Below are 23,690 nucleotides of genomic sequence, written 5' to 3' on the forward strand. Positions count from 1 at the left end.
CACAGAGAAGGACAGGAGTGAGCGGGATGCAGAGAGACGGCCACATGAGGCTCGCGGAGCTGTGAGGCCCAACGGGCCTGTGCAAAGGCTCTGTGCTGTCTGCGGGAGAAACCATGCAATTGGCTGGCTGCCCTGGGAGGGTTCAAATTCAGTCGGGGTCCACTCCAGGCTAAAGGACATTGTGGGTTTTGGAGCTTTGGAGACGGGGAAGCAGGCCTGTCCCTCACACCCCTTTCTGCAAAGTCCGTTTGCCCCAAGAATTGTGCCCTGCCATCTACCCCTCGGCAAGGCATTCATCAAGAAGTCTGCTCCCCAGCAATGTGCCCTGCTGTCTGGGGCCCCCAGAAATCCACCTGCAATCTGCCCCCACCCCCAGCAGTACACCCACTCCTTCTGGAGCAGCTGTGGCACCAGCTGGAGCCTGTGGGGAAATCGAGAGAAGACAAAAGTGGGAACAGCAGGCCACGGAGAGAATGTTTAAACACAGGGACTATTTGGGGCTCGTCTTTTATTTTTAGTTTGAAATCGGTCCACCCTCCAGTATTATATCATAGAAGCAGCTCCCTGGGCCTGCAGCAGGGAGGTCTCACTACTCACTGGTCACCCTGGAAATAACCCCTCGGCGCCTCAGTCTGCCCATCCACGGGTGGAGCAGCATGGGCCCAATCCATCAGCTCTGCGGGGACGGGCCCAGGCAGCCAGCCTGGTGGTCAGCCCAGTGCCTGGCTGGAGGCCGTCTGCAGGGAGGAGCCCCTTCCGGACACCTCTCAGAGACTATTCAGGGGGAAGGAAACCAGCCTGTCTGCTTCAATTCCCGCTGATGATGTCCATGTGTCATTAGTGCCAATTAGGAGAAGCAAGGGCAGCAAAGCGTTTGGCCTGGGGCCCGGCCTGGTGGGAGGGTCACTGGGACAATTGAATTCCCCACCAGACAAATGTGATTACCGGTGGAGCCCGGGCCCACCCCCTGTGGGGCCGAGACATAAATGGCCAGGTGGGGCGGCCAAGCTCACCCAGCCATGCAGGTCCCCAGCCCCAGCGTGCGCGAGGCGGCCTCCATGTACGGCACAGCGGTGGCCGTCTTCCTGGTCATCCTGGTGGCCGCACTGCAGGGCTCGGCACCCCCCGAGAGCCCCTTCCCCTACCGCATCCCCCTGGACCCTGAGGGGACTCTGGAGCTGTCGTGGAATGTCAGCTACGTGCAGGAGACCGTCCACTTCCAGCTCCTGGTGCGGGAGCTCAAGGCCGGCGTCCTGTTTGGGATGTCGGACCGTGGCGAGCTGGAGGACGCTGACCTGGTCGTGCTCTGGACCGACGGGGACAGTGCCTACTTTGGGGTGAGTCTTCCCTCCGCGGTGCTCCTGAACTTGCCTTTTCCTCTACACTCACCGTCCTTAACCTGGCAAAGGAAGTCTCCCTTCTGCCTCTCTGGTCACATTTATTCTGAGCATCCCTTGTGTCCCAAGCTTGGGCATCTCGGGGATGCTGATGTAAGGACAAAATGGGAAATAGATGACTTCCATGGTCCTTGACTGCACACCCCAAATGACAGAGCTCCACGTGCCCAAGGAGCACAGCCGCACACACACGAAGGACACACTCGCCACATAAACACACGTTCCCCACCGCACCTGCCCTCGGGAGGGCGGCCCCCACGTACCCACCCGCACAAACAACGCCCAGAGGTCACTTGCGGCCAAGCACGGTGGCTGGCCTGCCTGCCCACTGCCAAGGACGCGGTGCTTGTACACGTGGGTGACCTGAGCAGGTGCAGACTCCCCGGCCCCCAACCCAGGCGTGGAATGAACCGTCCGTGGAGCTAAGCCAGGACGCTGAGGGCGTGCGCCTCACTCCACGCCTCACATTCACACCCATTCTTGCCAGAAAGGGCGAAGGAGGCGGGGAGGCTTTCCTTCAAAGGAGAGAGGTTTTGGGGGCCCTCGACAAGCTGAAGGGAGGCCCTCGGGGTTGGGGGAGCCTAGCCATCTTGCCCTGAGCTGCCACCCTACAATTCTTCCACCCTGACCTCTCTGGGGACCGAACCCAACTCTCTCATGGAAACAGACGCAGGAGGGTTAAAATAGTTTTTAAGTCAGGAGGCACTTTATCTGTGAGCAGAGAGGCTCTTACTTCAATTAAGTGTGGGAATCCAGCAGGAGCACCGAGCCAGGGTCAGGATAGGGCCTCGCGTAGCTCATCTGCAGACTGGGTACAGTAATCATTCCCCACCTTCTTGGCATGTGTGGGTTCACACAAGCTGGTCTTTCTGGAACCCGGTGGCGCTCTGTCCGACCCCTGCCACAACTCTGCAGGCAGGAAGCGGCTCTGCCCACTTCCCAGGGGAGGGTGGGTGAGCCCGACCACCAGCCGGGCGGGGTGGGGCCTCCTGGGCCCCCGGGCTGTCCCACCTCTCCTACACCAGGATGCTCAGTGGCTACGGGTCACGGCCAAGAAAGACCTGGGCAGTGCGGTTCTGAGCCGGTCCCAGAGGAGCCACCAAGCCCGGGAGCAGCTTCCCCGGCTGCCAAGAGAGCAGGGGTGACTTGGTCCTCAGCACAGGCAGGATTAATTTGCACAACAAATTCCTGTGCAAACAAATGTCAGACGTGTTTTCCTCCTTTGGCAATATGTTCAACAATTACACTCTAGATTTCCAGCCGAAGGATCACAAGCTGACGTTCTGCTTCCGTTTAAAATGTGTCCTTCTGTAGTTCAGCAGTGTACCCCAGCACGAGCTTCACTGTGGTGCTTTTCTCTAGGGAAAATTTGGCCAAATCTTTTGCAGGTTTCTTTTTTGCTCAGGGAAATGAGGAAAACATGCTTTAGCCCTGAATGCAGGGTTTAAGACAATCCTAAGGCCAAGGACTGGTGGTCCCGTGTTGTTCCTGAACTGGAATAGCGGCCTGCTTGTCGGGGGCAGGGTTTCCCTCACAGCCTCCTTGCCAGGTGGACGGCTTTCCGGGCCCTGGTCTGGAGCCCCAGGGTGGCCGAGCCTTAGAGCCGGGTGCCAGGGAAACAGCTAGGGGGAGGGGAGGGCAGGGTCTGGCCAGGACCACCACCCTCGGACATCCTGGGGAAATGCAGCGGGTCCGTTTCCTCCTGGGCCTCGGTTTAACCTCTCCGGGCAAGGCTAAGACTAGGGCGAGGTGGGCAAGATGCTGTGGGGGGGGGGGCAGCGTTTCAGGCGGGCTCACTCTCAGGGGTGTGCAAGTGCGGGGTGGGACCCCCACACCCTCTCCGAGGCTCCGTGGGCTGTTAGGGTCCCTCCCTCCACAGACCAAAGGCGGTGCTTTGTCTAAGCCTCCACATTCCCAATCATGGCACCTTCTTCGTGATACAGGCTCCTGGGTCCCATGCAGAGGTCTGGGAACCTGCATGGCTAACCAGCCCCAGTGAGTCCTGGCTGGCGTTTGAGGCCGTGTGTCAAGGGCACAGAGGAAGAGAGTGGGGTGGGAGGTCAACTCCACTGTCTCAGGCAGACACCGAGCGTGGCCATGACGCCCACCCCGGGCAGAACCCCAGGAGCCCCAGGGCGAGGTGTGTCCAGGGGCTGCACCGCGGGCGGCCAACCCTGAACTCTGGCCCCACGGCTCGGCCCCTTGTGCTCCGAGCCCGCCCTTGCCTCTACAGGATGCCTGGAGTGACCAGAACGGGCAGATCCATCTGGACGCCCAGCAGGATTACCAGCTGCTGCAGGCACAGAGCACCCGGGAAGGCCTGTCCCTGCTGTTCAAGAGGCCCTTTGGCACCTGTGACCCCAAGGATTACCTCATCGAGGTGGGTGGCAGCCCGCTTGCCCAGGAGACCGTGGGCTGCACGGAGCCCTCTCGCATCCCAGGGCAGTATCCCTGGGCCAGCCGTGCACAGAGAGCGTGGATTCCAGAGGCGGCCGGGTGGGGACAAGGCAGGTTGGCAGAAACCAGCTCTGCCATCGGCGTCTGACCTGGCAAGCAAGCAGCTCTCGGTTGACACGTAGCTGACATGTTTCTAGATGTTGGTCTCGCCCCGAAGCTTTCAGACAGGGACCTGAGTGGTCTTCCTCCTGACTAGTTCTCTCTTCCTGGTCCAGCATCTTCAGTAGAATTCTGGAAAGAGCCCAGGAGGCTTGGTTTCCCAGACTGGCTCTGTGGCCAACGGGCTGTGAGGCTCAGGGCAGGTCCCCTCCTCCTCTGGGCCTCAGTTTACCTGTCTGTAAAAGGAGAAAAGGGAATTAGACGATCTGTAAGGCTCAACCTGCTCTGTCTAGGAATTCACAGCGGCAACAGATCTAAAAATCCTTAGGCTTCTCACGCTGCTCCAAGACCCTTAGGGAAAAACAAACCAGTTATCTCCTGAAGACAAAATCCTTTCCACTTTCCAATGCACCTTGACACCCAAAGTCTGTGTTATCTTTATGGCGTGTCAGTGACATGGGCTGGCCCAGTGCTACACGAGGAAACTGAGGCCAGACAGGGCAGGACTTGCCCAGGGACACGGCAGAGAGAGGACAGAGCTGGAGCCAGAAGAAGTGTCCTTCCAGAAGGAGGTCTGAGTCCTCACCCTCCTGGCTCACCTTCCCCATGGACAAGGGCAAGGGCAGGCAGAGGACCCTCTCCCAGAACTTTGCATGGCGTCTGGTGCCAACGTGTGCTCAGCTCAGAGCCTCCAGCGTGGGTGTGGGGAAGCCTCCTGCCTGGAGCTCTGAGACACCTGTGCAGAGAACAGCCCTGTCCCCAGTGACCCTGGGGGTGGTGGAGGGAACACATGTCCCAGGTGAGCCAGCCGGCCTGGTTCACAGCGACCCAGCAATGGTTAGTTGAATGGATGCTAAGCAAATGTAGATAGAAAGCATTTAGGAAGACAACATGTATTAATGGCTGGTGCAAACCGTGGGCTCTGGGGGTGGTCGGCCTTGGATTTAATCCCAGCCAGGTCCGCACAGAGCCTCAAAGCTCCCCTCCTTCAGGGAGGTGAGAAACGGGCATGTCACCAGCCAGGCGAGGGTGGGTAGGGACCTGGCGTCTCCCCGGTTACCAGAAGCCCAACTCTGGGGGTGTGAGTGGACGAGTGCCGGGCCCTGTCTCGCCTGCAGGACGGCACCGTCCACTTGGTGTATGGGATCCTGGAGGAGCCGTTCCAGTCGCTGGAGGCCATCAATGTCTCCAGCCTGCAGACGGGGCTGCAGAGGGTGCAGCTGCTGAAGCCCAACATCTCCATCCCGGCCCTGCCCTCGGACATGCGCACCATGGAGATCCGCGCCCCAGACGTCCTGGTCCCCGGCCAGGAAACCACGTACTGGTGCTACATCGCCGAGCTCCCGGACGGCTTCCCTCGGCACCACGTCGTCATGGTTTGTGGGCCCGGTCCTCATCCCAGCTCTACCTCCCACCTGGGGCCTCAGAGGTGGCCTGTCCTGGGGCGCTGTCCATGGTCCTGCTTGGACCAGTGACCTCTGTGGTGTGGACCCCAGGCAGGGTCTGAGCTTTCTGCAGCCACAGGTGTGCTCTGACCCCCCGTCACGCTGCTCACTCCCCGCCCTCCCGGGGCTGCTGCGCCCCAGCTTCCCAGCCTGGACCAAAGGCAACTGATGTCTTGATTTTTGCATCTTCCCCTGGGACTGGAGCGGCTGTCTAGCTATTTATCTGTCCATCAGGACACCCTCCTCCTTCATGAAATAACGGCTCAACTCAGAGCTCAATTGCTCTGAACACCTTCCTGCAGATATAACAGTAACGACGGTAGCTGTCGACTGTCCCCTCTTTGCCCGGCCTGGGGAAAGGGGAGGTGGTTTGCCCCCTCCATCACCGCCACACCACACACACAGTGCTGATATCATCACTCCTATTTCCATTCGAGGACGTGCAGCCCAGAGAGGTAGTGTGAGCTCCCAAAGTCACACAGCAGGAAGCGGTGGGCCTGACTCACAGCTGCACCTGCCCCCTAGGCTCAGCCTTGCCTTGGGCAGTCTCCGTGAGTCTGTGCAGCCACTGCCACGTTCACACGAGGGCTGCTGCCTTCCTGTCCCCCAACCCCCTTATCGGGAAATGACTCGCCTGGGTCCCCTTCCCTTTGCTCCTGAGCTCACCGTGAGCTTCTGGCAGATTCTGCCTGGTTCCAGGGTGGTGGCTCCACCCCCAAAACCCTGAGCCCCAGAAGCGCCCCTGGAAATCTCCTGGCTCAACCCTCCCATTTTACAGAGGGGCAAGCAGAGGCCCACGGAAGGGAGCTGCTGGGCGAGAGCCCCACCGGTGGGGGTGGGCAGGTGGGTGGGCGGGGTCTGCTGTCCCGGGTTCAGTGGATGCTCCACTCACTCCCGCAGTACGAGCCCATCGTCACCGAGGGCAATGAGGCCCTGGTGCACCACATGGAGGTCTTCCAGTGCGCAGCCGAGTTCGAGAGCGTCCCCCACTTCAGCGGGCCCTGCGACTCCAAGATGAAGCCGGAGCGGCTCAACTACTGCCGCCACGTGCTGGCTGCCTGGGCCCTGGGCGCCAAGGTGCGTGCCCTTCCCGGCATCTCCCCAGGGGGCCCCCACTTATGCATGAGAGCCTCCAAGAAGGGAGCGCTGGAGGGAGGCTGTGAGGCCCCCAGGGCAACCCAGGCCCCGAATAACCCCGTCTCCCCACCACCTGTACGTTGTTGGAATCCCATGGCTCTTTTGAGCCACGAACGCCTTCTCCAGCCTCCGTTACTTTCCTGTAAAAATGCAAGAGCCCCACGACCTAACAGTCCTCGTGGGCATCGCTCTCATTTCCCCGGTCAAGTTCCGCTGGACTTGGAGGGGTCTGTGCACAGGGTGGTCCCGGGGCTGGCCTCCCTGGGCTGTGTCCAGGGTCTTCCAGCAGCTTCCTCCACCAGCTCAGAGGAGGGGCTTGGGCGGTGGGCTCGCCTGGGGGCATGAGCGCTCCCCACTCCCTGACCCCGAGTCTAATAGGAACATTGCACGGGCTGGTAATGAGCTGCCCGTCAGGGGGAGAGTCCTAATCTGGCTGCCCCACCAATACCACTCACTGCAGCTCAGGCCCCAGCACGTGGGTGGGTACGCCCTGACCGCCCCGGGACCCCTCTCTTGACACCCCAGTCTCTCTGCCTGGCCTGACCCCACCACCCTCCCTGCTCCCTGCAGGCCTTTTACTACCCAGAGGAAGCCGGCCTTGCTTTCGGGGGCCCTGGGTCCTCCAGATTTCTCCGCCTGGAAGTTCACTACCACAACCCGCTGATGATAAAAGGTAGGGAGCTCCGAGGCGTGCTTCCAGCATTACCGTCCTCCCCTGGGGAACCCTGGGCGCGGCCATACCCAGTTAGGAAGATAGCCGGGCTGGCGGGGCTTGGCACCGCATCCCTCTCCCCGCAGGTCTAGCCTCCTTGTCACGTGGCCCACCGCGGCCTGCGTCCCTCTTGTGTCTCTTGTTCACTGCCCGTCTCCTGGGCCTGCGGTGGGCTCCCCAGGCAGAGTCTCACCGGCTGGCTCAGCCGCACAGTGGGGGCCCAGCGTCTTCACCCCTCCCCCTTCATAAACACCAGCTGCCATCAACACGACGCTGTCCCAGGTACCACCTGGGAAAGGCAGGTAGAGGTTTCTTGTGTGCCTATCTTGCAGAAGAGCAAATAAAGGCCAGTGGTAAAGGGACGCCTCCAGGGCCACGAAGCGAGTAGGAATTTAGAGCCAGGAGGTCTGGTCTGACCCGTCTCCGTGGCCTTGGTGGTGCAGCCGTGCTATGGCCGAGCCCACATCTGAACATGGCAAGCTTGGTCTGATTCTGAAGCTGTAAGGAATCACTTAGGTGTCGGGTCCTTCTGAATAAACACAGCTCACCCCTCCTCCCACACCCTTTCCTCATTGGCACCCGACAGAGCAGAAGGCTAGCATCAGGGTGTGCCAACCAACGGGGTCACAGGCAATGGAGGGAGGTCACAGGCTGGAGTGGTCCCATGTGCCGTCTCCCCTGAAAATCTAACTTCTGTGAGGCTGCTCAGACCAGGAGATGCACCCCCATCCCTGACGTCCCCTCCCCAAAGGGATGACTCTCCAGCACCCATGAGAGGTGGCTCTGCCATCCCCAGAACAGGCTGGGCCAGGACAGGGCACCTGGCAGGATGGCAGGATGCCAGCCACTCCAGAGCCAACAGGATCCCTGCCTAGAACCCAGCCTCCAATGGTTTGACCATTGGGAGGCACGGCCCCAGGACTGTCCTCAGGACAAGGGGAGTGCCTGGCTCACTGGGGGGCGTTTCTGGCTATGAACATCCCCCCTGCTTCTCAAAACCTGTCACAACAGAGCAAATGCATGCCTGGAGTGTGAATGTGTCGATGGGATTTTATTTCCATGTGTTCTGGTCAGGGTGGCAAACAGGTTCTGCTCACCGGGCTCCTCTGACTGACCCTCAGCTGCAGCCCCAGATCCCTGCTGGAAAGGTAGCTGAAGGCTGTACTGGGATTGATTAGCGATGTCTGCCCTGGGCGCTGGAGGGGTGGCTCTCGTTTGTTTTGTGCTGTTGAATTTATACTAGGCAAGCAGAAATCCACAAGAGCCCCTCCCGTGAGATGCAGGATCATGTCTCATTCCCCAATTTACCACACCAGACCTTACACCCAGAAAGGTGCAAAGGCTTTTTAGGAGGGAGACACGAGCAAAGTGCCAGAAAGTATGAAAGGAAGAGTCCACACAGCCTGGGTGGCATCATGGCAGCTGGTGACCTGGGCCTCGGGGGACCAGGAGCATTTTCACAGGGGAAGCTGACAGGTGCTTCATTCCAGATGGAGGGAGAGACTGTGCTGTTCACAGACACAGAGGTGGGAAAGGGAGACAGGCGGTCCAGCCCGGCTGCAATGTAGGGGCTGGGAAAGCGAGGTGGGGGCAGATAGCAGGGACTGCTGGATCATCCCGTGCCTGAAGGTGGAACAACCAGGGTCAGTCTTTAGGGTGATGATGCCAGTTGATACTGTATCAGAAACTGAAAACCTTTTCCTCTGTTTCACCAGCATCTTCTGCCATATATTGCCACATAGCCCTCTTCCTCTCACTCACTCTCTCTTTTTTTAAATGACATTTTTCGTTTGTGTAAGTGAGGGGCAGAAATAGTCTGAGAGATTAGACATCAGCTCCAGGCCAGGTCCCAGCCTGTGTCTCCCTAGCTGCGTGACCCTGGGTGGGTGACCCCTACCCATGCCCGTGCTTCCTGACCTCCCTCAGCTGTCCTGAGGCTGGGAAAGCTCGTGCATGTAACGCTCCCAACTGGATGTGGGCACCAGGGTGTGCTCAACTAATAGCTGCTAGCAACTTCTTCCTGGCTGCATAACTAATACTTTCTGCCACCGCTGGAATTATCTACAGCGCACCCAGAGAGGAGCATAAGTCAGCTTGGGCCTTAGCATGATACGGGATTTATTGCTCATTTAAAACCTGAAAGCAAATGGATTTTTGAAAACTCCTTAAGCATCAGGGAAGTCTGTCTCTTCCTGATTATCTGCTTGTATTTATGGATCTTTTGCCAAATATAAGGACGCTCCTGTCACTTTGCAAATCTGGAGAAGGGTCTCTTTTCTATAAATATCAAAATTCAACAATTATTTCACTATTTAATCCCCATCTGAATTTTAACCAATTGCATCTCCCTTTTTATTATGATCCTCTGATGTAATCAGCCCAGAGATACAGAGGCGGAGTTTGGACATTGCGGGAGGAGACTGGGGCAGGGAGCGGGGGAGGCAACGGCGAGACGGTGTGTCCTCAGCTCCACCTCAGGGCAGCGGAGCAGGCAGACAGCCTGGGGTCCCAGCTCGGCCACGTCCCAGCCCTGCGATCTTGAGCAGGGTCTTCAGCTCAGGTTCCGGGCCTCAGTTTCCCCGTCCATAATTGCGGGAGGATGATTCTTCAGTTACACGGGCTCCCCCGCCCAGCTCCCAGCTCTCCTGCCCATTCCGAGGGGATGGGCCACGTCCAGCCCCTACTCCTCCCCCAGGGGACCAGCCCCGAAATGCTCAGGGCCTCGCTGACCGACTCCTGGCAGGGAAAGGGATACTCGAGACCTGTGGGTGCCGGCATCCCCAGACCTCCGTCCGTCAGCTTCGTATGACCACTGGGAGGCTGCCCAGGGAGCCGTGTACTCTCCAGTTTGTCGACTACAAGAAGACCTGGCAGGTGTGGCTGGAACATGATGGGCAGAAGCACCAAATTCTTCTTTGGAAGAGGTCCTTGACTTCGAGCCCAGAGAGGGACAGCAACTTGCCTGAGAGCACACAGCACACTGTTGAGCTGATGGGACCCAGGACGGTGTGTGAGCCGGGGGGCTGTACCCTTAGTGCTGACCCTGCTCCAGGGGTCCACGCTCCTGCTTAGGTTTCTCCTGCGACGTCCTCCCAGCCTACGCAGCCCCTGGGTCAACGCTGCAGGACAGGAATCAAAGGAGGAAGGAGGATGGTCGCTGGGCCTGTGCGTCCAGAGCCTGTGCTCCGCAGCGGGAGAGGCCACAACAGTGAGAGACCCGCGTACGGCCAAAAAAAAAAAAAAAAAAAAAAGAAAGAGAAGAAAAAAAAGGAGGAAGGAGGGAGAGAGGCCACAAGAAGGATGTGCCTTAAACGCTTCTTGCTGGCTTCACCACACAGACTCACGCTCACCTGCCCGACGGGGCCAAGGCTCCTCTGTGAGGGTGGCCATGCCCTGCTCTCCGCCCAAACCTCACCGACAGGTCGTCCTGCTGGTCAGTTCCAGCTCAGAGCCCTTTGAACCAGCAGGAAGAACATCAGAGCCCTTCCCAAGCCCTCTGAGGTGTTGGCGAGCTTCCTAAACCCACTGCAGGCATCTCACCTGACCCGGTTCAACAGCACGGTTTTTGGTTTTCTTTCGTTGCCTTAATCAAGTCTTTCCAAAGCATTCACCTCGTTTTCACAGAAACAATGGCTCTTGCTTTGCACGTGGGAATGGCACAGGTGAATTGGTCCTTGTGGTAACCATGGCGTCCGCCTGGGGTAAACAGATGTGGGAACAAATGCAGGTGGGAGCAGGTGTGTGACTGGCGCCTCCTGGTTGAGGGTGGCTAGGGGCGTCCGTGTGCCAGGCGTGGGTCGGGGCGAGGGGCTCCGCTCACCTCCGTCCCTCCTCCTCCCAGGCCGGCGCGACTCCTCGGGCATCCGCCTGTACTACACAGCCACGCTGCGGCGCTTCGATGCGGGCATCATGGAGCTGGGCCTGGTGTACACGCCCGTGATGGCCATCCCCCCGCAGGAGACGGCCTTCGTCCTCACCGGCTACTGCACGGACAAGTGCACCCAGCTGGTGAGTGGGCCGGACATGGGGCTGGGCCTGGCACCGCCCTGCTTCCCCGGCTGAGGCCCCGAGGGTGGGGGCCGAGGTCGGTGGCTTGTGGCTTTGCTTTCCCCACCCGCGCCACCCCCCCCCACCTCCTCTGGATGCCGAGGGGCCTTCCCGCCGGCCGGTCTGCGTCTGCACCGTCCTCTCAGTAATAACTGGCTCCCATTTAGTCCAAACCTGAGCCAGTGTTTAAAATACGTGTTCATCCTGTGAATGAGATAGACACGCGTTCACCATGAGAAATGCAGGCAGTGCAGCTAACACCCCTTGGTCCCAGCAGCCTCTCCTCCTCCCCGAGATAGCCAGCTGCTGGATCTCTTGTGCCCCTCCGGACTTTTCCCCTACCTGTTTCTACAAGCCCTTACACGCGGCATGTTTAAAAACACACTGAATAGCGAACATCTGTCCGTGACTTGCCCTTTAACCGACGCACAGCACGGATTCAGTGGGGACTTCACTGGCGCTGGACCAGGTGAGGCCAGCAAAGTGCCTGGGGCGCAGGACACAGGGGAGCACTGGTCCCCAGGGCCACCGTGCGAGGGCAGGTGTGGCACAGGTAATGCTTAGACTCGGGAGCAGATGGAGGGACCGAGCTTCGGGAGGAACGGAAGTGACTCCCCCAGTTCTGGGCCCTCGGTTCTCCCCGGCCTCCCCCAGTCCCGGCCTGTGCTGAACTGTGCCCCCGTCACCAGTATCCAGGCTGCTGTCAACTTTCCACTGACAGGAAGAAGCCCTCAGGGAAATTCTGTGCCCACGGGAAATGTCTGTCAGGTGTATTCTAGAGGTGGAATTGCCACGCACAGGGATGTGAGCTTTAATTTGAATAAATCTGGCAAAACGCCCCCCAGAAAGCCCATTCTGGGGCTTCTTCCCCCCACAGTACCAGAGGGTGCCTGGTGCCCCAGACTTACTGACCCACCATATTATCAATGCTTAAAATATTTTCTCAATCACTTGGGAGAAAAGCATCACTGTTGTTCAATTTGAATTTCCCCATTTGTAGAAGTTGAGGATGTTTGCACCTGTTTCTTGGCCATTTGCCCTTCCTTTCTGCGAATACCTGTTCATAACGTTGTCCAGTGTTTCTAGTGGGTTGTCTGTCTTACTATTGGTAGAAACCAATAGTAAAAAGAACCAAAAGTTCTTTTTATGTGGTGGGTGTTACGGCAGGGTCTGTTGGGAATGCTGCAAACACTCTCTCCCATGTGGTACCTTTGCTTTTCACGATGACCTGCAAGGTGAGTGTTAGCATCCCCACTTCACAGATGAGGAGACTGAGGCTTGCCGGGGCCACAGTGCCTCCAGTTGCAGAGTGAGAAGTCAAACATGGGTCTCTGACGTCACACAGCAGCCTGCTCTGTGATGCGGTTTAGATGCGGATTTGTCTTCCCAGTGAATTGATTCCCTGGGATTTGTTCTTCCCGGGAGCCCCCTGAGCATCCAAGTCTTAGGCGAGCAAAGGGCCCTCGAGCTGAACAGACAGAGCTGTCAGACTGCCCTGGCCTCATCTGCATCCACGGTGGGTCAGCTCTTACCTGAGACCCGGGGTGACAAACCGTAACCACACCAGCATCTGACACTTCCCCGTGTCCCCAGAACGTGGTGACACCTTGCCGTGTGAAAGTCTCTGTGGCCTGAGCCTGGAGCTGGGGCTGCAGACTTACCGGCAAAGAGGGGCCCCAGGCCAAGTGACTGACCTTTGCCAGGGGTAGACGGGTCGTGTTGACCCGCTGACCTTGAGAATGCCTCTCACCAGCCTGGGAACGCAGACCTGCCTTCTCTCACCAGAGTCTCTAAATACTTTACAGCACAAAATAAAAATAACTCCGTTTTCTTGTCCCCCTTTAAATGGTACATTCTTTGTGAAAATCGCATTTCTGTGGACTCTCATGGAAGGGCCTCCGGCAGAGTGGGGGTCTCATCTCCATTAGCAGACCTCCGAGGGGCGTAATTTCTGCAGTCGGAAGTCCGGCCTGGTCTAGGTATCCTCACCGAAGACAAGCCAAGAAGAAGTACAGTGTTTTGGACCATAGGCCCCAGGACAGCAATCCCCCTGCACCTGTTTGTTACACAGCCACGACTCTGGGCCAGTGGTCGGCCTCTGGGGACCAGACGAGAGAAACCCAGGGCCCCATTGGTCAGCAGGTGCTCCCAGGCCTGGCCCCAATTGTCACAAATGTGGCCACAAGGTTTCCCAGTCCTCAGATCATTGCGAGGGGGCCAGAAGGTATCCATAATGACGAGGGCAGGGGACGGTAGCTGGAGGAGAACAAGATAGAAGCACAAACGTGAAATCGGGTGACCTGCAGAAGTGCAGCAGCAGCCTGGGGTCACTCAGTGACGGGGAGCGAGGGCACCAGGACCTCCCTGAGCAGCCGATGGGGTGGACGGACACGGCGGTGTGTGGTCAGGGAGATGGCCACGTCAAGGAGAAAAAGCTTGATGTGTGTAATTCATTTTAGGAAAGGTTCTATCTAAATCAAGTGAATGTTAACGCAGGGGAAACATCTGGAAAATTGCCGTCTGCCCTGGTGGTGATGTGAGGGCTGGCCTGTTTCCTCCGTGCTGCCCGCCTGCACCATGGCTGTAGTACCAGGTGACGGTGACAGCAGGGAACAGCTGCCTGGCTGTCATGCGGATGAAGAGAGGTCATGCCGAGGGCAGCTGGGGACCTGCCAGTGCTGGAGGCTGGCAGAGGCTGGACAGGACGGCCTGGCACTGCTGTCCCACGTCATCCGCCGGATGTGAGGACCCTAGAGTCTGTGGAATAAAGGCAGAATGAACCGACCAGCCTTCGGGGGCTCAAGAGAGGACCCAAAGGGAAGCCATCGGCAGCCGGACGAGCCTCGGGCTTCTCTCCAGTTGCAGCGCGCGGGCTTAGTTGCTCCACGGCATGTGGGATCTTAGTCCCCCAACCAGAGATCGAACCTGCGTCCCCTGCCTTGGAAGGCGGATTCTGAACCACTGGACCACCAGGGACGTCCCTCTACTGAGTTTTCTGAAGGGGGTTTCACCGATCCGGGAGAAGGAAGGGTCTGGGTGATGCAAACGGTCCCGGGAAGTAAACTCACATGGCCGTTCCGCGGCCCTGGGGGTGCAGACAGCCACGTGGCCAGGCCCTGACCCCCCCCCAACCCCGCAGGCTCTACCTCCTTCCGGAATCCACATCTTCGCCTCTCAACTCCACACGCACCTGACGGGCAGGAAGGTGGTCACGGTGCTGGCCCGGGACGGCCGCGAGAAGGAGGTTGTGAACAGGGACGACCACTACAGCCCGCACTTCCAGGTAGGGACCGCCACCCCGCAGCCCTTCCCCGCCCGGCCCCTCCCTGCTGGCCCGCACAAGGCATGGCTGTGGGCTGTCAGACCCTCCCTCTCCCAACGGCCATAGAAACGTCCCCATTCCGGGGCTCCCTCTCCTGGACCAGGCCCAGACACCCGAGGAGCACACACAGCCAGCCGGTTCCTCTTGCGGATTTCATCTGGGGGAGGGACTCCGGTGGGGGATTCTGGTGTGTGGCCGACTGCGGGATCTGGGGGACCCTGGCAGCTTGATGGTAACATCCATCTTAGATGACCACCTTCTTGTCATCCGTTCCTGGCCAGAGGCCAAACTTAGCCAGTCCTGGCTTCCCACAGAGGGGTCGGGGGGCTGTGTCTGCAGTACTCTGAAGTCCCCCCTCCCCCCTCTCTTCCCCTCCCCTTCCCCTCCCCTCCCCCCCACTCTGCCCACCCCAGGAGATCCGCATGTTGAAGAAAGTCGTGTCTGTCCACCCGGTGAGTGCCCGGTTAGGGACGGGGGGCCAGGAGGGCCAGGAGTGCCGTCCCCAGAGGGGAGGGACAGGAAGCAATGGGGGAGGGCAGAGGCCATGGAAGGCCCTCCAGAGCCAGGTCCATGCAGGGCAGGGGCTGGGGCTGCCCCACCGTGAGACTCACCGGGGCTGCACGGAGGGGCCGCTGAGGGGCCGGGACCAGACGGCACTTGGGGTGACAAGCATCCTCCCGCCTGATCAGCTGACCGCAGACCCGAGAGCTTTAGGGACAGATGAGGGCATGGGGGTCACGGTGGGTCCACCCAGCCCCAGGCAACCACCGGCCGGCTCTGGCCCATGTAGGAAGGGGCCACAGAGGCCGACGAGTAATCACCCCCTGGGGACACTCAGAGAGTGACCCTCACGTGTGGGGACCCAGGGCCCACTGCTGGGTTCCTCAGTAGTGGATTGACTACCGCAGTCAGACACCAGGTGGGACGGGCCCAGTGCACCTGGTACCCGATGCGGGCAGGTGCTGATGGGCCTCTGTCGGCTTGGTTCTCAGGGAGACGTGCTCATCACTTCCTGCACATACAACACGGGAGACAGGAAGCTGGCCACGGTGGTAAGTCACCTGACTTCTTGCCACCTGCTGCAGAGCACGTGGACAAGTCTTATCTCCTCTAGACCAGAGGGCAGGGCTGCCCCTCCTTCATTCGTTCAATCAACCAGTGGCTCTCAGGGTGTGGTCCCTGGACCAGCAACATCAGCACCCCCTGGGACCCTGGTAAAAAAAACCGATGGTAAACCCATTGGTCCCTCCCCAGACCTATCGAGCTGGAGCTGGAATTTGGGTGGTGACACCGGCGACCCGTGGTTTGACAAGCTCTCTGGGTTAGTTTGATGGCTGCACTAGGTAGGGCGCCACGGCAATAAATATCAGCACTAGAGCTGGTTCTGGGGAGCGGCCACAGGCGTGAGGTTGCTCCCTGCCCCCAAGGAGACAGGCCTGCCCCCAGCGACAAGCAGAGTTGGGATAAAACTAAAGACGCGGTGGAAGTGCTGGGAGCAGGGCCAAGAGAGGCGATTGTCAGACAGAGACCAAGGAGGGGGAGAGGCGGGGGCAGGGCCAGGCAGAGGGGAGGTGGGCAGGCAGGCAGAGGACAAAGGTCATTCCCACACCTTTGGTAACAAACCTGCAGCTGCTTTTCTAACAAGCTGTTAATCAGCAAAAATAAAGGGGCTACAGAAACATTCATTGTTACGCTGTCCCCTTTTGGGCTTCATGCTAAGACAACCCTGTGTAAATGTACAGTTGACTCTGCTCTGGAGGGATACGACGGGGGTTCACCTGGGCTGGACTGTGGGCAGCCCAGGAGGAGGATCTGTCCAGGGGGAGACTGTCCTCGAGGGTAGGTGTGCAGGCAGTGCCAACAGATAGGTGGTCACATGACGAATCGAACAGCTGGGGCACCTCTGAGAACAAAGGGCGACCCTGTTAACAATTACGCCGGGTCAACAGGCACAGACCAAGACCGCCCGAGCGCGCTGACCACTTGCTGACACAGTCACTGACTGTCTCGATAGCCAGCGTAGGTCCCAGGAATCATCCTGGGAATCACGAGGTTCCGAGTGGACCAGACCTGGTGTTGCATCCCAGCCTGCGCTGTCCCCTCGCCTACCCAGGAACTCTGGTCTGCACCCGGTGCTGCTCTGTCTTTTCATTCAGCTGACATTTATGGAATGTCTACTCTCTGTCCCATTTAGTTTCCTTTAAAATAGCTTTATTGAGATATAATTCACACACTGTACAATTCACCCACTTCAAGTGTGCAATTCAATGACATTTAGAATATTCGCTACGTGCAACCGTCACCGCAGTCAATTTTAGAACATTTCCTGCCCCCAAAAGAAACCCCAAATCCTTCAGCCCCATACCCTCAGCCCCAAGCAATAACGGATCTACTTTCTGTCTCTGTGGATTTACCAATTCTGGACTTTCAGATCAACGGAATGATATAACCTGTGCCCTTTTGTGACGGGCTTTTTTCACTCAGCGTCATCTTTTCAAGGCTCATCCAAGCTGTAGTGTGAATCGGTGCCTCATTCCTCTTTCTGGCTGAATAAGACTCCATCGTGTGGATGGACCACAGTTGTTTGCCATTCACGCGTGGATGGACACTGGGGTGTTTCCACCTCTTATTTAGGGTTCACACCAGTTTCCAAGGTAGGAATCCTTGTCTCTGTTTTCATGGGTGAGAAACTGAGGCTCAGAGAGGGAAGATACTTGCTGAAAGTCACACACCTGACAACTAGGGCTGAACAGGCATTTAGCCCCGGGCTGTGTGCCTGCAAATTTCCTGCCACGTGACCCCTCCCTCCATCTGGACTTAAGGTGACAACTGCTCTGGGTCGGGGGGGCCAGGAGAGCTTTGCAGGCACGCAGCTCTGCCCTAAACCCCAGCACCTTCTTCTTTTTTTTTTTTTTTTTTTTTTTTTGCGGAACGCGGGCCTCTCACTGCTGTGGCCTCTCCCGTTGCGGAGCACAGGCTCCGGACGCGCAGGCTCAGCGGCCACGGCTCACGGGCCCAGCCGCTCTGCGGCACGTGGGATCTTCCCGGACCGGGGCATGAACCCGCGTCCCCCCCATCGGCAGGCGGACTCTCAACCACTGCGCCACCAGGGAAGCCCTCCAGCACCTTCCTTATGAAACTGCAAGGGGGGGCTCAGCACATAACAACAGCCGCTAACGTGGAGCGCCTCCTAACCCTAACCCTTCTCCACGCGGAGGACTTGCTATAATGACTCAGCCTGTCTGTGCGTAGGAACGCTTGAAGCTTGGCCAGGACCCTCTGAGGCAGCTGTCCCAGGAAACAGTGAGATGGAGCAACTGGGGGCACCCAGCTGGCAGGGAGCAGGGCTGGTCCAGGCGCCAACAGTGCACGTGCTGCCTCTCGGTAGGGAGTTTATGAGCTGAACAACGCCCCAGGCAGGACTGCAGCATCTCCTACTCTGTGGGCGAGGCCACTGGGGCTGAGGGTGGCAGATGTCAGGCACCTGCTTGGCATCCAGCCAGTGAACGGTGAAGGGGAGCCCCCCAGGCCAAGCCCGGCTCCCTGCCCCACCCGACCTCATCCAGGAGAAATGGTGTCATGTCGGGGGATGTTCTGGCCACATGAGTGCTCCTGACAGCCTCAGGCCACCGCCCCACGCCCTCCTCCGGGAGGTGGCCACGTCACCAGGCGGGATGACAGCGGAAGGCAGCAGGGCCTTCCCACACTCTGACAGCCCCGGGCCTGAAATATGCCTTCCATCCCAGGGTGGAGACAAAGGGAGGGCTTCCTGAGCGGAGCCTGCAGAGGGTCGGGACTCTCTCTTTTGATGTCTGAGACAAGCAGTAGGAGGCACAGGAATCTGTGGAATTCCAGGAGGGAGGTTATCTCCGTGATCTGAGGCCAGGACAGGACAGGTGAGGAAAGGAAATGGGGGGTCAGAACCAGGGAACAATACAGGTGAAAACCCTCCCCAGAGGTGCCGCTCAGGAGCGGGGCAGCGGCTCCTGGGGAATTTCCTTTTTAAACAGTCATCCTTGAGCAGAGCTGCCCCGGCTCCTTGTCCATTGCTTGGCGTGAGCCCTCAGCTGGGCTTTTCACAGCGCTTTTGTTCTGCCATAAAGAAGCAGATGCCTTTCTTCCCTCAAACTTTCCCACCAGCCAAATAAAACCCCCCAGGCCCACTCCATGGTTCACAAAGTGCTGGGAGCCCGGGCAAAAGGCGAAGGTGGGCGGGGCCATGCACCCAAACCTGCCCCTGCCCTGCCGGGGTCTGAGCCGCTGCCAGGCGGACCTCTGCTCCCTGCAGCCTGGCCCTTCTGCTGCCGGGTTCCTCCTCTTCCTCGGTCTGGGCTCCATGTCCAGCGGCTCTGAGACCAGGGACCTGGCCAGGGGCTTAAAGCTGGTGGCACTCTGCTCCCTCCCAGGATGACAAAGCCACAGGTTTCCCTGGGTGGCTTGTGACAGCCTCTAGTCACCGGCTCCTCTTCTGGAGCCCCTGCTCCTCCCAGAGCTGAGTTCTGGAAATGACGGGTGGCCACGTGGTGTCTTCTGTGAGGGGAGGCCTCCCCTGCTGTCCCCAGTCCCCAGGCTCACACCGCAGACTGAGGGGACAGCTCCCCAGCCAAGGTTGGGAGCCTGCATCCACTCAGGCCTTGCCCTTTACCCTCCCTGGGACTCAGTTTCTGCATCCATAAAATGGGTACACTAATACCCCTCTCGGGTGCCTCTGTTGTAGTTTGATTCCTAACAACACTTACCACCAACTGAGACGAACGTACTGGCTGACGTGTTTGCTATTGGTCTCTCCTGCAAAGGCTGGGAATTCCAAGAGGGCAGGGACTTTGCTTGCTCAGAACATGGTCTGGCACCGCGTGATGAGGGAACGAATGAATGCACGAATGCAGTGAATATATGAGATGTTGAGCGGCAGCGTCCAGGAGTAAAGCGCCAGTGCTGACGGGCGTCATCTCCGTCCCGCAGGGGGGCTTTGGGATCCTGGAGGAGATGTGTGTCAACTATGTGCACTACTACCCCCTGACACAGCTGGAGCTCTGCAAGAGTGCCGTGGACCCTGGCTTCCTGCAGAAGTATTTCCACCTTGTGAACAGGTGATGGCTCCAGGGGAGCACGTCTGCTGTGTCTTCCATCCCTGGTCATGGCAGGGGAACCCCAACCCAGAAACCCCCAGGCCCTGTTAGGCAGCTGGGCGAAAGTGAGGAATCCAGGAGCAGGGGGAGCCCAAATGTGGCAACCATGTCTCCACTCTCCGTTGAGGTGTCTGTGGCAGGCATCACTAATCGATCCCCGCACTTGTTTCCTATTGAGTCTGGACTTGGCCTGAGAAGCCCCCTCCACCCAGCCCTGGAGCAGCCATTCCCAACTGATCCAAGCTGGCAGAAGAGATGAACCTATTAGCCATCGCCAGCAGGGAGTCAGGGCCAAGGCAGTATGTTAGGAGGCTGGTGGCCTGACGGCTACTCTGGGGACCCCACCCATCTACAGGGAGGCGTCACTTGCCCTGCTGGGCTCCCCTCCCCTCTGCCATACCCCACTCTGGGCTGTTTCTTCCCCCAACAAGGTTCAACAGCGAGGAAGTCTGCACCTGCCCTCAAGCCTCTGTCCCTGAGCAGTTTGCCTCTGTGCCCTGGAACTCCTTCAACCGCCAAGTGCTCAAGGCTCTGTACAGCTTTGCCCCCATCTCCATGCACTGCAACAAGTCCTCGGCTGTCCGCTTCCAGGTATGCCTGCCCTGTGTGTGTGTGTGTGTGTGTCAGGGGCACGCCAGCCACCGCCCTTGGAAACACCGTCGCCCCTTCCCAACCCCCAGCGGCAAGTTCTGCGGCTGCCCACCCCTTTGTGCCCCAGGCCCCTCAGAGGACCCCGGCATGGGTGACAGGGCTCCACCCCAAGGAGCTGGCAAGACGCACTCACACAAAACAGTTGAGTAATCTGGTGGTGACAGACGGGCCCAGACAAACAGCTGACGGTCTGCAGAGGGAGAAACTGACAGCCACCCCAGAAGGGCGCTACCCGCTCTCTGATGCCGTCACATCACGGGACTCATCTTGGTGGTATGAGCAGGCCGCCAGCAAACTCCCCCAGAGCCTAAAAATAAAGTGCTTAGGGAGGGGCAGGTGAGAAACCAAACAGTCTGAAACTGCAGGCTGGTTTCTCTCCTTATCGGAGACCCACTGGGATTCAAAGGCATCTCATTTATTCCCCGGGCCAGCCGCCTGTCTGAGGCCAGGGCTGGTGCTGAGTTAGGCGTGGAAGGCTCTGCAGCCTGCAAATCTGGAAGGCAGGTTTTCTGGAGGCATTTGGGAGCTGGATTAATCGCTAAATCAAACATTCCAAGCACCAAGGGCGGGGCTCATAATGGCGCGTCAGAGAGTCGTTTGGGGCAGACGTCTGATGCGGTTAAAATGTGCCCTTTGATGCAGCCTTGTCATGGGGCGGGGGGATCGCTAAAAAATCAGCCTGTGCCCAGGGCTTCTGATTGCTTCTCTGAATGAAGTGAGGGGTGGCCGAGGAGGCAGATGGGGGGCTAGGATGGCTTCCAGGTGAGGACCCCCAAGTAACAATGGGGGGTTGGTTTGGGACAAGGTGAGTTTAAGGGCAAGAGGTCATTGGGAAAAGTGCCTGGGGAGGTGGCCTCCGCTTCACCCCTCCAGCCTCAGTTTACCTCCTGGTCCCTTCCTTGCAGGGTGAGTGGAATCTGCAACCCCTTCCCGAGATCATCTCCAAGCTGGAAGAGCCCACCCGCCACTGCCCAGCCAGCCGGGGTCAGAGCCCCGCCGGCCCCACCATGGTCAACATCGGCGGGGGCAAAGGTTGAGCGGGTGTGGTCTCCTTGCTCCCCCCTCCACGCCATCCCTGTGGGCTCACGCCAGCTCTGCGCACCCCCCTACTCTACGAAGACCCCCATGGAGCAGCTCTGTGTGCCCAGGATGAGGGGCTGGACCAAGCCACTGCCTGAGACTAGGGTCCATTCCAGCATTCTCCCCCGGGGGAGCCCCTGCATGGCTGAGAGGGTCCCGTGACAGCTCCCTGTTGACCCACCGAGGACTGGGTGGACCGAGACCCTTGCGCACCCTTTTGACGCAGCGTAAGGATAACCTCCCTCGGAGGTCTAGAGTCCAGTGCCCCGAAAGTCCTGCCATCTCGCTGGGAGGGGCCAGCCTCCTGGGACACGAGCCATGCCTGGCCACATCACCCAAGCTGGCCCCGCGTCCCCAGCCCCGGCTGATGGCGATCTGCGTGGGCACGTGACGGGTGAGAGCGCTGCTTCAACGTGTCCCTGCAGACTGGCTCACGTGTCGCAGTGGGCGTCTTCCCAGCTGACAGAGACAGGACAAGCCATTTAGCTAGTTAGAGACTTGCCTGGGGATACTGCTCCATTGCAGGGTAAATAGATATTTTTGCCCACCTAAAGGGAAACCCTAACAGAACCTCTCACCACCACCAAAAGATGCAACAGCAAAGATCCAGGCAAGGATCTGGGCGCCGGCTCCTTGGGAAACGGAATTAATAGCCCAGGTCGCTTCTCTCTGAGGTGGGACAGGCAGCTGATGGAGCAAGCGGGCCCTGGAATCAGACCTGTGTTAGAAGTCCAGCCCCACCTCCCTGACCCTCGGTCTCCTCATCTGTAAAACGGGGCCAGTGCCATGCGGGTTACTGAGACAATAAAACTCATGCACAGGGCGGCACCCAGCGACGGCTAATACAGGGTGGTGCTGCCTGGCCAGGCACCCTGTCCTGGGCGGAGCAGAACATGCCTCATGCCTCCTGGGTCAGTCTTCACGTTCCTCCCTCTTAGCTGCCTCTGTTGAAGGCCAAGTTCAGTTCTTGGGTGGTTTCTGCCAGGAGTGACAGATTCAACTCTGTCCAGCCAGTTCAGCAAAACGCTGTACAGCCTCTAGGGGAGAGAGAGGGTGATGGATGGGCCTCCGAGTCCCCCGCCAGCCCCGCCTTACACCCCAACAGCCGTCCGCTAAGTGCTGCCTCTCCTGCCAGCCACTTCATTACAGACGGGACGAACGGGCCCAGGCACCCTGCACTGCATCATATAAATCATGGCTTCCTGCGCCGTAAGTCACAGGCCTTGATGGCTATGAAACACCAGGCCTGACAGGCTGCAGGGCGGCCAGCCCTCTGTCATCCTTAGAGCCCCGGACGACAGCGGGGAGAGAGGCCCCTCCCCTCAGGACGCAGCCCTTGGGAGGGCAGCTGGAGCTCGCCCAGCCTCTGGCCCTGGTCTTCTGGCCCAAAAAGACCCCTTCCCTCTGATCATGCCCACCTGCCAGCCCAGACAGGGGTCCCAGTCAGCCCAGAGCTGTGGGACAGGGTTCGAGGTTGACCCCCAGGCCTCACACCCACCAAGCCCCTCCTGGCCGCCATTGCTTTGTTCCCCAAACACACGGGACACACTTGTGGCACCCCAGCCTCCCCAAGGAGGGAGCTGAGGTTCACAGAGAAGCCCCTCCTCACCCGGGGCCCCTGGAGGATTAGTGGAGATCAGGAGTCACACCCAGTTCCAGAACCTTCCGCCACCCTCACTGACACCCTCTCCCCTTCACTCACTGTCGCTCTCAGGCTGCTCACTCTTTCCTCCTGGGCAGCCTGCGGTTCTCCCCCTATCCCGCCCAGATTATCGCACCTGTGTCACTGATAAGTGTACGTACCCTGGTTCTGTGCTAACCCTCCCACGAACCCACGACGGACTGTTTCTGCTCCCACGGACAGATGGGGAAGCTCAGAGATCTAAAGCTAGGTGCTGAGGTCACCCAGAGTGAGCACAGGGCCAGGAAGTGACCCCGGGCCTGTGTGACTACAAAGCCTGGGCTCGCAACCTCCATTTCCTTGCTTAAGACCCAGGCACTGTCCCTGGGCCTCGTGGGGACTAAGCAAAGACAGCTGGGGCAAATGTTTACTACCTGAAAAGAGCTGGTCAGGGCAAGGCGCTACCTTGGCCAGGTCCCTCTGAGCGCTGTCCAGGATCGCCCATCTTCTGAAGGATTGGGGCCGTGGAATGAGGGCGGTGAGGGTCCAGCAGCCTGGGTTCCCATCCCTCCCTCTGCTGTGTGGCCCTGGCC

General features: G+C 59.0%; 1 protein-coding gene across 1 annotated transcript; it reads left to right on the forward strand.

The window, feature by feature from the left end:
* Positions 1-1,019: 1,019 nt before the first annotated feature.
* On the forward strand, positions 1,020-22,292 carry DBH (dopamine beta-hydroxylase; the record flags this gene model as incomplete). Its single annotated transcript, XM_082627551.1, has 12 exons — positions 1,020-1,337; positions 3,631-3,777; positions 5,072-5,329; positions 6,299-6,475; positions 7,106-7,208; positions 11,089-11,255; positions 14,434-14,577; positions 15,030-15,068; positions 15,609-15,668; positions 19,579-19,706; positions 20,177-20,336; positions 21,302-22,292. The coding sequence occupies 12 exons, from the start codon at positions 1,020-1,022 to the stop codon at positions 21,431-21,433; spliced, it is 1,833 nt and encodes a 610-aa protein (XP_082483677.1). The 3' UTR covers positions 21,434-22,292.
* Positions 22,293-23,690: the final 1,398 nt, after the last annotated feature.

Source organism: Mesoplodon mirus (genome assembly GCF_964341445.2).
Source record: "Mesoplodon mirus genome assembly, chromosome: 1".
In the NCBI taxonomy this organism is placed as follows: domain Eukaryota; kingdom Metazoa; phylum Chordata; class Mammalia; order Artiodactyla; family Ziphiidae; genus Mesoplodon; species Mesoplodon mirus.